This window comes from Diabrotica virgifera, chromosome 3, assembly GCF_917563875.1.
Source record: "Diabrotica virgifera virgifera chromosome 3, PGI_DIABVI_V3a".
In the NCBI taxonomy this organism is placed as follows: domain Eukaryota; kingdom Metazoa; phylum Arthropoda; class Insecta; order Coleoptera; family Chrysomelidae; genus Diabrotica; species Diabrotica virgifera.
The window spans coordinates 260,934,436-260,946,060 of record NC_065445.1 but is presented as its reverse complement, the minus strand read 5'-3'; the positions used below and the strand labels follow the sequence as shown (position 1 = coordinate 260,946,060).

The 11,625-nt window shown below is 33.6% G+C and overlaps 1 protein-coding gene across 2 annotated transcripts; it reads left to right on the top strand.

The window, feature by feature from the left end:
* Positions 1–336: 336 nt before the first annotated feature.
* On the top strand, positions 337–11,294 carry LOC114324765 (high mobility group protein 20A). 2 transcript variants are annotated; one of them, XM_028272607.2, is made up of 5 exons: positions 355–652; positions 711–916; positions 2,297–2,580; positions 5,754–6,072; positions 10,940–11,294. In XM_028272607.2, exons 2-5 carry the CDS (start codon positions 742–744, stop codon positions 11,080–11,082), a joined length of 921 nt encoding a protein of 306 aa, XP_028128408.1. In that variant the 5' UTR covers positions 355–652; positions 711–741; the 3' UTR covers positions 11,083–11,294. The 2 variants fall into 2 exon arrangements, with proteins under 2 accessions (XP_028128407.1, XP_028128408.1); XM_028272606.2 differs by having other exon boundaries at positions 337–916.
* Positions 11,295–11,625: the final 331 nt, after the last annotated feature.

Sequence of the window (11,625 nt, the reverse complement as noted above, 5' to 3'; positions counted from 1 at the left end):
AGTCATAGTTTATTTATTTTTCAAAGTAACACAAGGCTAGAACATTGAAATTCGTGTTAATTTTTAATCAAGTATAACTATATTAGGAAAAATTAAAGATTACCCATGAGCGATTGTATTAAACACATCTTTTCTATGTTTCAGAAAGTAATCAACCAGTAATTAGGACATACCAGTCATACCAGTATTATAAAAACAGTTTGTATTGCATGTTACATGTGACACGGTAAAAGCGTGTTATGTTCGCTCATGGGTAATCTTTAATTTTTCCTACGGCCCTCTATTTGACAGCTCGACAGCGTTGCGACATCTAATATGACGACTTGTTCAAATAAAATAAAAATGGCCATACCTAAAGTTCTTCAAATAATATGAAATAATAATAACACTCAATAGATGAATTTATACATGAACATAATATGATGTAATTTTTTTGAACATTTGATTGTGTAATTAAATTTAAATAGGTGAACAGTTTTGAAAGAAAAAATAAAAATCCGAGGAAAAGAAAATATGTACCAAAGTAACGTTTTTGTCCAAGCCCATCTCTTGCTATGAAAATGAAAGCTGTGGTGTCTGGTGTCTGATTTGATTCCTGAGTCTGACTGAAGTCTGAGTTGATCCGAGTTCTTAATTAGTGAGAAGTTAAAAAGTATTTTGTGTTTTTTGACGTTTAAAAAGACAATTTTGACAATTTTTCTGATTTCTAGTATTCTAGTCTGTATACAAATATTTGAAGTAATGGAAGAGGTTTCAAACACCATGATTACAGAACAACCAAATGCAGTGGAATCAAGTGCTTCAACTAATTCTAAAATAATAGAAAACCCAGAAAACACTTTAAAACCTAAGGTATTGAAAGCGAAAAAACGTAAGAAGCCGAAAGATAGTACTGCACCTAGAGTGCCTCTTACTGGTAAGTGTACCATTTGATATTTATTTTTATTAGGAACTCTGAAGCCTAATTCTAAGCCACTGTATTCTCCCAGTCACCTTCTCTGAGATCTCTAGCTATCAGAGCTCCTATGTAAGTTTTCCATCTCATAGTAGATCTTCCTCTCCGTCTTCTTCCCGGTGGGTCCCAGCCAATATTATTTTCTGCTATCTGTAGTCTGGCATTCTTTGTACTTGCCTCTATCACTGCATTCTTTTTCCATTCTGTTCCATATTTCGTCTGTTCTTATTCTACCCTCTCTGGTGATCTGCAGACACCTTCTCATAAAGCCCAATTCAGTTGCTCGTATTTTATTTCCTATTGCTGTTGTCATTGGCCATACTACTGCTCCATATAGGGTAATATTGCTATTGGGTAAGTGCCAGAGACCAACGATTCTTGCCTTATTTAAGAAGACGAAGAAGAAGGAGGTAACTTAAACGCTAGATTTGGAAATATACCTAGGTATAAAGCTTCCTTAGTGAACCTTTTGCTGCCTGCATTTTTTTGCAAATGGTGCGAATTGCTTAATATTTTAAAATATTTCATGTTTATTTTCAATTCAAACGAATTAGATGTAGTTTATATCGTCGCCTTAGTACTATAACTTGATAACTCCAAAATTGACGTTTTTGAGATAACTAGTTCACAAGATGTATTTTATTTGCCTCCATATTGTGTAAAAACTTGATAGCTCACTTCAAACGCGTTAAGTATTTATTTATGAATGACGAAAGTTGATAAAACTCAAATGCCACTAATATTCAGTGCTAAAACTTGACAAGATAAGTTATCAAGCTATTATTTAATCGAAATAATCGTAAATACAACATACACTGAATGCTATAACTAGATAACTAGAGTTATCTAGTTTTAGCACGTGTTTCTCTGAAACCATTGAACTTACCACATAATTGCTATCTGTTTATTCAGTTCATTTTAATGCAAGAATTCGAGAATTGTTAGCAGATCTGGCAACCCCCATGGCAGAGGGCTAATTTTCAACAAAATAATGTTTAAAATATTAGTTGTGTTAAAAAATTCACTTATATGTGACTTAGCACAACATGCGACATTACCAAATGTTAACATTATGGTAGTGCTAAAAGTTGATAACTTTAATTTTTCATGTTTTTTTCCATATTGGAAAACAAATTTACACCATATTCCTAAATAGATCAGTTGCCAAAAAGTTAAGGAAGAGTATTTTACAGCCGCAGAGTGAATTCCGTATTTACCAACATCATGGTAGCAGCACAAATATCTCTTTAAACTCGTTTATCTCAAAACTACTAATTTCGAGTTATCAAGTTATAGTATTAAGGCGACGATATTATATCATATATTTGTTTTATTTTGTAGGTTACGTGAGATACTTAAATGATCGAAGAGAAGCTGTACGAAGCACCAATCCAAACTTAACATTCGCTGATATAACTAAAATGTTAGCTAGCGAATGGAGCAATTTGCCAGTGAATAAAAAACAGCAATACTTAGATGCAGCAGAACAAGACAGAGAACGTTATACGAAGGAATATAATGCATATAAACAAACTGAAGCCTACAAAATTTTTACGCAACAACAGAACGAAAAGAAAATTAAAGAAGTTAAAGAAAAAGAAGATATTGTTAAAATACCTAATCTCGTAAGTTTATTTTATATCTATTGCATGCATAGTATTCGAGTTTTCGCTATATATCTGATTGTCATTCATCCCTGTCATTACAATCAGCAGAGCCGTGCGGTACATCTTTTCAATATGATGCAAGTCTTCGAAATGCCGCCCCTTAAATATTATTGAAACTTGAATTTTATTTTTATTAAATGCAACTGCACATAATGAACTAAAACTTTTTTTTAAAACAACCTATAATTTAAATTAAATGAAGTATGTATTTAACATTAAATAATATGATTAACTATTTAGATGGGAAATAAATTAATTTAATTAAAATAAAATAAAATAAATAAATTCGATTTGCACTTCGAAACGTTAATAAAATTATTTCTTCAATTTAATTGTGTCGTATTTCCCATCTAAATAGTTAATCATAAAAATGCCACAAGGAAATAGCTTTAGAACAACATTATATAATATTTACAAACATTTCAATTTTATTCTTCTGACTATAATTTTGGTAAATTCGTCAGAATGGTGTAGTCTGAAGTAGCAGCTCTATTATTTAACGCTTATTCTGAAGAGGTAATGCGAGAAAATCTGGAAGATGAAACAGTCAGTATGAGAGTAAATGGAGTCTTAGTTAACAACATCAGATATGCAGATGATACAGTAATAATAGCTGATAGTTTACAAGACCTGCAAAGACTCATGAGTAAAATAGTAAGGTGTAGTAGGAAGTACGGACTCTTTCTCAATATCAAAAAGACGAAGTTTATGAAAATTAGTAAAAACAACCATAATAATAACGAAATCTTGATAGTAGAGGGTCAGCAGATCGAAAGAGTAAAAAAGTACACTTATCTAGGAACACTTATAACAGAAAATAATGACCACACTGCAGAAATCAAAGTCAGAATCGAAAAAGCATGTTCTAATTTTATGAAAATGAAAAAGGTCCTATGTAGCAAAGATTTGACATTAGGTCTTAAAGTACTCCTAACAAAATTATTGAGTGGAATCATGGACGTTAAATGTAGAGACAATGAAACGACTTAACGCTTTTGAAATGTGGACCTATAGAAGAATTATGAGGGTTTCCTGGGTAGATAGAGTTACGAACAACGAAGTACTGAGAAGAACAGGTAAAGAGAAGGAAGATGAACTTACAATTAAAGAAAGAAAACTACAGTATCTCGGACATGTGATGCGGGGCGAGAAGTATGGCATCCTGCGACTCATAATGCAAGGAAAAATAGATGGCAGAAGAAGCATCGGAAGAAGACGAATTTCATGACTGAAGAACCTGAGAGAATGATTTGGATACAGCTCAAAACAACTATTTAAAGCTACTGCCTCAAAAATTAAAATAGCTATGATGATTGCCAACCTCAGTAGCGGAGATAACACCTGAAGAAGAAGAATCTAGTATCACTCAACGGTTTTAGAGTTGTGAAACATGTTTTTTCGGAACTTCCCAACGCTTTGTATAATTAGAAAAAAGTGTACAGTTCTTGTGTAATACAAAAAGGGTTGTTGTTTCTGTAGAAGAAGATGCTTTCTTCACTTTTAAAACTAAGTTTAAAGAGTGGCATGCGCAGGGCACGTAAAACGCTGATATTTTTCAACTGTTCTATTTTGCACACCCTATCTTATTCCTATGATTATTTTTATGTACTTATTTTGATTTTGCTGATTATGCCGTCCCCCTTATGATGCCGCCTGATGCGACTGCCTCACCGCATCATAGCACCGCAAGGCCCTGACAATCAGTGATAACCATCTCCCAGGAGTCTGTCTCTTATTTCTTCGTCTCTCTCACATATCCAACTTCTTCTGGGTTTTTACTGTACATACTTATACAGAGTTCTTTTCTTAATGGTAGTAACTCTCAGGTTCATTCTTAGTTTTTTATCACTTCATGAACCACTGTATTGATCTTTTTACATATTCTCTATGTACGAATTCTCAATATACCTTTTTATTGTTTGTTTCATAATAGAATTGCAATCCTATTTCGAGACTTTGTGTTAGGAGTTTGGCAGTAGTGGATTTTTGAAGTTATACTTCTTTAGGTGCTATTGAGAGTAAAATTTTTCATAAATCTGTGCGCATGCACACACAGACAGTATGGCGTGTAGATACTAATCTTTCAAATATATACATTCAAATATATACATAATAAATACATTTTTACATATAAAAAAAAACTAAAAAAAAACTATTATAATTTTGTGTCTTTGGATTTGTCTTCCTTGGGCGCAAAATAATAAAATATCTATTTTTATATTTCACTTGTCACCGTGATGTGTAATTATGTATATCTGAAACGTCAGTAGCATGCGCCTTGATGGCCTGGTTGGTAGAGTATTGGACCAGAGATCAAGAGATCGCGAGATTGCGGGTTCAAATCCCCGACGATTCATATACCTTTTTCATTTTTTTTTTAATAGTTGGCATTGTTTAATTTTTGGTTAATTTTTGGTAATTATTGTTAATTTTTTGTATTGTAATTGTTAAGTATATTTATTTCGTTGAAATTATATAATAGAAGTATAACTTCTTACGTGCGTACAAAGTACACACACATTCTTTTTTTGTTGAGAATAGGCTGCGTGTATATAGCTCAACCCTCTTGCTTTATGCAGGCTTGGAATAGGGACAGGTTGAGCTGAAATACTGGATCTACATTGAGACAACCTGAGGCAACCTTAGAGTAAGTTGTTCTTTGTAGCTTATGGAACCCTAATGCCTGGTAGCACCAACAGATCTTAAGCTGAAGACATGCCTTAAGCTCAGCTTATGAAACATACACGTTGCATCTTTGAGTCTTAGATCAATTTTCAGCTTGCCACAATGTATTGCCATGTGGATTGCATCTCAAACTCTGCATAAGAATCGAAAATTATGGTGTGCCGTAAGTAAGACTTAAAACGGCCCTATCCATAAGCTGAGCTGGACTAAGCTGGAGCTTAAGATTTGTTGGTGCAACCAGGCATTTGTAGTGCATCTTTTATGATGAGACTGTATGATATTCTTTGGTATATACAGGATGTGACTCTAAAGCCATAATAAATAAAACTCATTTTTGAGCAGTGGTTTACTATGTGAATAGATTGTTTGTTGTTGATAAATATTATTTTTATTAGTGTTTCAATAATTTTAAACGTAATTTTTAAATATTCTGGAAATATTTTTAGGCTTACAATAACCATCCAGGTTTAAATAAAGATCAACAAGATGTAGACTATGGCAATTTCGACATACCTATTTTTACTGAAGAATTTCTTGACCACAACAAAACAAGGGATACGGAATTGAGACAATTAAGAAAAATAAACATAGATTTTGAACAGCAGAATGCCATACTTTCCAAGCATATAGAAAACATGAAGATGGCTATATCGAAATTAGAATTCGAATTAATACAACAAGAAAAAAATAATCTGTCTCTTAACAAACATTTAAATCATTTGAAGAACACGTTAATCGATGGATTTGGGGGTACAGTATTACCAGGTAAGCAATGAATTAGTTCATCATCATCATCCAGCCTTCTGCATCCAAAGTTGAACATAGGCCTCTCCTAATTTTTTCCAGTTTTGTCGATCTTGAGCTTCCTACAACCAATTCCCAGCAATCCTTTTGACATCGTCTGTCCATCGTGTAGGTGGTCTACCTCTACTCCTTATGTCTGCTCTTGGTCTCCACCCTGTAATTTTTTGGATCCGCTCTGGCTACATGGCCCGCCCAGTTCCACTTCAGCCATGCTACTCGCTCTATGACATCTGTGACATCTGTCCTTCTTATGATTTCTTCGTTTCAGACCCTGTCTCTGAGGGTCAGTCCAAGTAGTGACCGTTCCATTCTTCTTTGGGCCCTCTAAATTTGGTTGTTGTGGCCTGGGTTAACGATAATGTTTCGGCGCTGTAAGTCATGACTGAAAGCAAACATTAGTTGAACATCTTCTTTTTCAAATAATTTGGCAAGTTGCTCTTGAAGGTGTCTGATAGAGCTCCATATGCGGCCCATGCTAAGGTGATCCTTCTTTGTAATTTGGTAGTTTGATTGTCCCTGGCAATTTGGATTTCATGCCCTAAGTATTTATATTTATGGACCAATGCTACACTCACCGGCACAAAAAACGGGCACCCCAAAAAATGGGTAATTTTTAATGACTTGTATTTCCTAAACCTGATATCCGATTTAAGTAATTTTTTTAATATGTTATAGCCTTATTCTTTATCAATATCGCTGTAATAATATTGTTGCTAGACAGGTACATTGTCATTGTATACAGGGTGTACGAATCAAACTGTGTTTTTTCTGAAACTTTGGAACACCCTGTGAAATGTTCTAGCTTTTATAAAATACTGAAAATAAAACCCAATGACACTTATACACTTATACACTTTAACAACTACCCCTGTTTTTCGTCATTACAGGGTGTTTTTAAATAAGTACGGCAAACTTTAAGGGGTAATTCTGCATGATAATATAATGACAGTTTGCTTTATAAACGTAGGTTCGTAAATGCTTCGTTTCCGATATAGGGGGTGTTGAAATTGTTCTTACAAACTGACGATTTATTTATTGCTCTAAAACGGTTTGTGATATGCAAATGAAATTTGGTAGATTTTAAGAGGTAGTTATTGCGCATTTTTTGGAATACAATTAAAAATTTTATATTCACCATTGGCGTGCATACGGGATATATCTAAAATGTTTATACCCGTATGCACGCCAGTGGGGAATATAAAATTCTTATTTGTATGCCAAAAATGCGCAATAACTACCTCGTAAAATCTACCAAACTTCATTTGCATATCACAAACCGTTTTAGAGCAATAAATAAATCGTCAGTTTGTAAGAACAATTTCAACACCCGCTATCTCGGAAACGAAGCATTTGCGGGCATACGTTTATAAAGCAAACTGTCATTATTTTATCATGCAGAATTACCTCTTAAAGTTTGCCGTACTTATTTAAAAACACCCTGTATTAACGAAAAACAGGGTAGTTGTTAAAGTGCCTAAATTTTTTATTATCCAACATAAGCGAATGAATCTAAAAACAGAATGTTAAAAAAACCTGGGGCTATAGTTGCGTTTTAATTACAGTATTCTATAAAAGCTGAAACATTCCATAGGGTGTTCCAAAGTTTGAGAAAAAAACACAGTTTGATTCGTACACCTTGTATACAATGACAATGTACCTGTCTAGCAACAATATTATTACAGCGATATTGTTAAAGAATAAGGCTATAACATATTAAAAAAATTAATTAAATCGGATATCAGGTTTAGGAAATGCAAGTCATTAAAAATGGCCCATTTTTTAGGGTGCCCGTTTTTTGTGCCGGTGAGTGTATTTCGTTGATGTCGACTTTTGGATTTTCGCTTGGTACCAGGTTTATCATGTATTGTGCCTTTCCAAAATTTATGTTTAAACCAACTTTCTTACAGGCGGCATCTAACTCAGTAAGCATAGTTTTAATCTCTTTTAAATTGTCTGTTATAAGAACTATGTCATCTGGGAATCGTAGGTGGGAGAGCCTTTCGCAATCGACATTTATTTCTTTGGTGTCCCACACCAATTGTTTGAAAACATGTTCAAGTACTGCTGTAAAGAGTTTGGGAGATAACGTGTCTCCCTGTCTGAATGAATTACTTAGTTGTTATTAATTTGTAGTTGCATTAATTAAAAATATTTCTTATTAAAAAGTGCTTATTCCTTAGATTGACAAACCATTCATGACAAACCATCTAACCATTAACTAGATCTTTACAACACATATTATCCTCGAAAAAGCGCAGAGCTTAACATGTATCATATTTAGCATATTTATTACGTATAGCACGAAGTACGAAGTAATCAGAGTAATCAAAGTAATCGAAGTAGATACAATAGTCGTTACTCACTCTGATACGATTGGTACGAAGTAATCAGAATAATCAAAGTAATCAAAGTAAATACGAAGTAAAGAAGTAATCAGAGTAATCAAAGTAATCAAAGTAGATACAATAGTCGTTACTCGCTCTGATACGATTGGTACGAAGTAATCAGAATAATCAAAGTAATCAAAGTAGATACGAAGTAAAGAAGTAATCAGAGTAATCAGAGTAATCAAAGTAATCAAAGTAGATACAATAGTCGTTACTCGCTCTAATACGATTGGTATGAAGTAACGAATTAATCAGAGTACTCAAAGTAGATACAATAGTCGTTACTCGCTCTGATACGATTGGTACGAAGTAATCAGAGTAATCAAAGTAACGATTTGCCTCTCTGTATAGTAATCGTTACTTTCGGTATTCGTAAGTAAAGAGTACTTTGTAAAAAGTAACTACTTTTTTAACATCACTAACAAGATGCCGAGAAGATCGGAGTCGGCAACTGGACAATGCAAGCAAGGGACAGAACAGAATGGCGTAGAAAGCTTGAGGAGGTTGAGGCTCTCAACCCCTCATCCTCTTCCTTAGATATATTTATAAAGACGTACAGGATAACGGATTATGTTGTACGCTATAATCTTGAGCTCATCATTAGTCCAAATTCTAAAGACAAAAAACATAGGCAACAATGTCTTACGCATAATAACAAACCTTTACTGGAATCAAAGAGCACACATTGTCATCGATAACACACCCAGTCTAGAAATTGAAATCAGGGAGAGGTGTTCGGCAGGAATGTATTATGTCTCCATTGCTATTTAATGTATATAGTTAAGCCATTTTTGAGGAAGCATTACTATCTCAAATAGTGTTGGAAAATTCTCGAGAATGAAAAATCGGAGAATATTCTCGATATGGAGAATTTTCTGAGAATGAATCCCAGGACGAATTTAGGAATATTGTTGAAGATGAAAAATAGGGTATTAAAAATCATGACATTATATACAAAATTATGAGACGAAACAACAATTACGAGAGGAAACAACAGTGTTCTTTGTATACAAAAAAATACAAAAACAACAGAAAACACAAAATTTATTTGATAAAAAAATTAAATTGAAAAAAAAATGAAGGCCTCAGATTCAGAATCTATTTCTATCATTAGCTTATCCTGGTCATCTACATTCTGCATTTCAATGTACTGACGAGAAGTTGTAGGATTTTGTTTGTCACGAGTGGCCAGCTCAGTCATGGATTGGTCTACGTAAACAATTTTAGATTGTGAGCATAAAAGTTACCTTACGAGCCCGTTCAGCAGTAAGCCGATTTGTTTTAGAGTAGATAAAAAAACCATACGTTCAGTGCTTTCCATGCTTAATATATCAACTGCTATTTTAGTTAATTTTGTTCCGAAACATGTACCTTTTCACCATATGATTGGGTCTAGTTTTTCAATTGATTTTACAACGTATGGTTTTCCAAAAAATCCCTCCTTAGGCCGATAAAGTCTCAAATCTGCCATTATTTCAGCTGACTCATCACCATATTTTAAAGTTGCTAAATTATCTACAAACTCAGTTTCCTCAACTTGTTCTCCTCATGAACACCATTCTAAATATTTGCACGTTAATATTGCACCAAAGAATAAATATTGACACTGTAAACACCCTTGCTAGTGGTTCATGGGATTGGCAAAAACAATATACCTACATATCTTATAAATTATCTGACCTAATTACCATTTATTTGACCCGTATCTAGTTTTTATTTTTGTTTCGGTTTTTGAAAATATAGAAAATTTTTGCTGAGAATATTCTCCAGAGAATTTTCTGGCCACGAATATTCTCGAGAATATTCTTGTTCTCGAGAATATTCTCTTGATAATATTTTCCTCTTACATCACTAATCTCAAAGTGAAGGAATAATAATTAAAGGAAAATCTTTTAACATAAGATATGCAGATGACACCGTGATTATGGTAAGCTCCGCTGAACACTGTTCAGTCTAGTGAGGTTTCGGTAAAGTGCTTTTCGGTCTAATGAGTTCGGTCTAATGAGTTCGGTCTACTGCTTTCGGTCTAATGATTTCGGATAAAAGATTTATTTTAGTATTATTTCTAATTTTATTAGAGTAAAACTAGCTTGTTCGCTTATTAATAATATATTGTAACGTAAGAGTTTCGAATAGACGCAATAAACGGTTCCCACGACTAGAAAAATCGACCCGTCCGAAGAACAGTAGACGTGACGTCAGAGAATCGACCGCGCTGTGCTAGAGATGAACGAGGATCTCTCCGAAATGTTCGGCAGGTCTAGAGATGGGCAGAGATTTCTAGAAAGGAATCTGTTCACTGTTTAAGCAGCGCGCGGTGTTATTTTAGAGTTAGTTATCGATAGAATTCGGTACTGAAAACTTTATAAATAAATTCGTATATAAACGAACCGCTCGTTTTATTGTTACAGTAAAACCGCTACAATATGTATTTGTTTTAGGTATCAAAGATGTTGCTACCATACAAAATATTGACAATTATATGACAAATCTCCATTCAATACTCTTGGAAAACAGCAGTAGCCATTCCAATTTATTACAAGTAGTGCGAGATATTGTAGGAAAGTTGGAGTTTAATGGATGACAGAGTTGTACAACTACAAAGAAGAAGAGAGTTAATAATAGGAATCTTAAGGGGACAGCTGATTCTCAACAAAAGAGTTGATTGTTCAATTGACATAATATTAAACTTTTAATAAACTTGTCCTTTGCTGTCTATGTGTGTAGTTTAGAGGCTTTTACAATAAAATGTATGACTCAATATTTATTTTACAATAAAAAGTTATTGTAAGTTCATTTATTTTGTGTAATTATTTATAGTCATGTCTATACTTTTTGTATAGACATGACTGTCTACATCCTATTTTTCCAGATGAGCCTGTAACATACAGTGGCGACGCGTGACTTTTTCTAAAGTGTTACCAAAAGCAGATATTAAATATATACCAGATATATTATATATTATCTATATATATATGGTGTCGAAATCTCCACAAAATTTTTCTGACATAACCGTACATGATCAAAGAATTGAGCGTGTTAGAAAATATAATTACCTGGGAACTGTGATTAATGAAAACAACGACAACTCTGAAGAAATCAAGATCAGAATAGAAAAAGCTAGAGC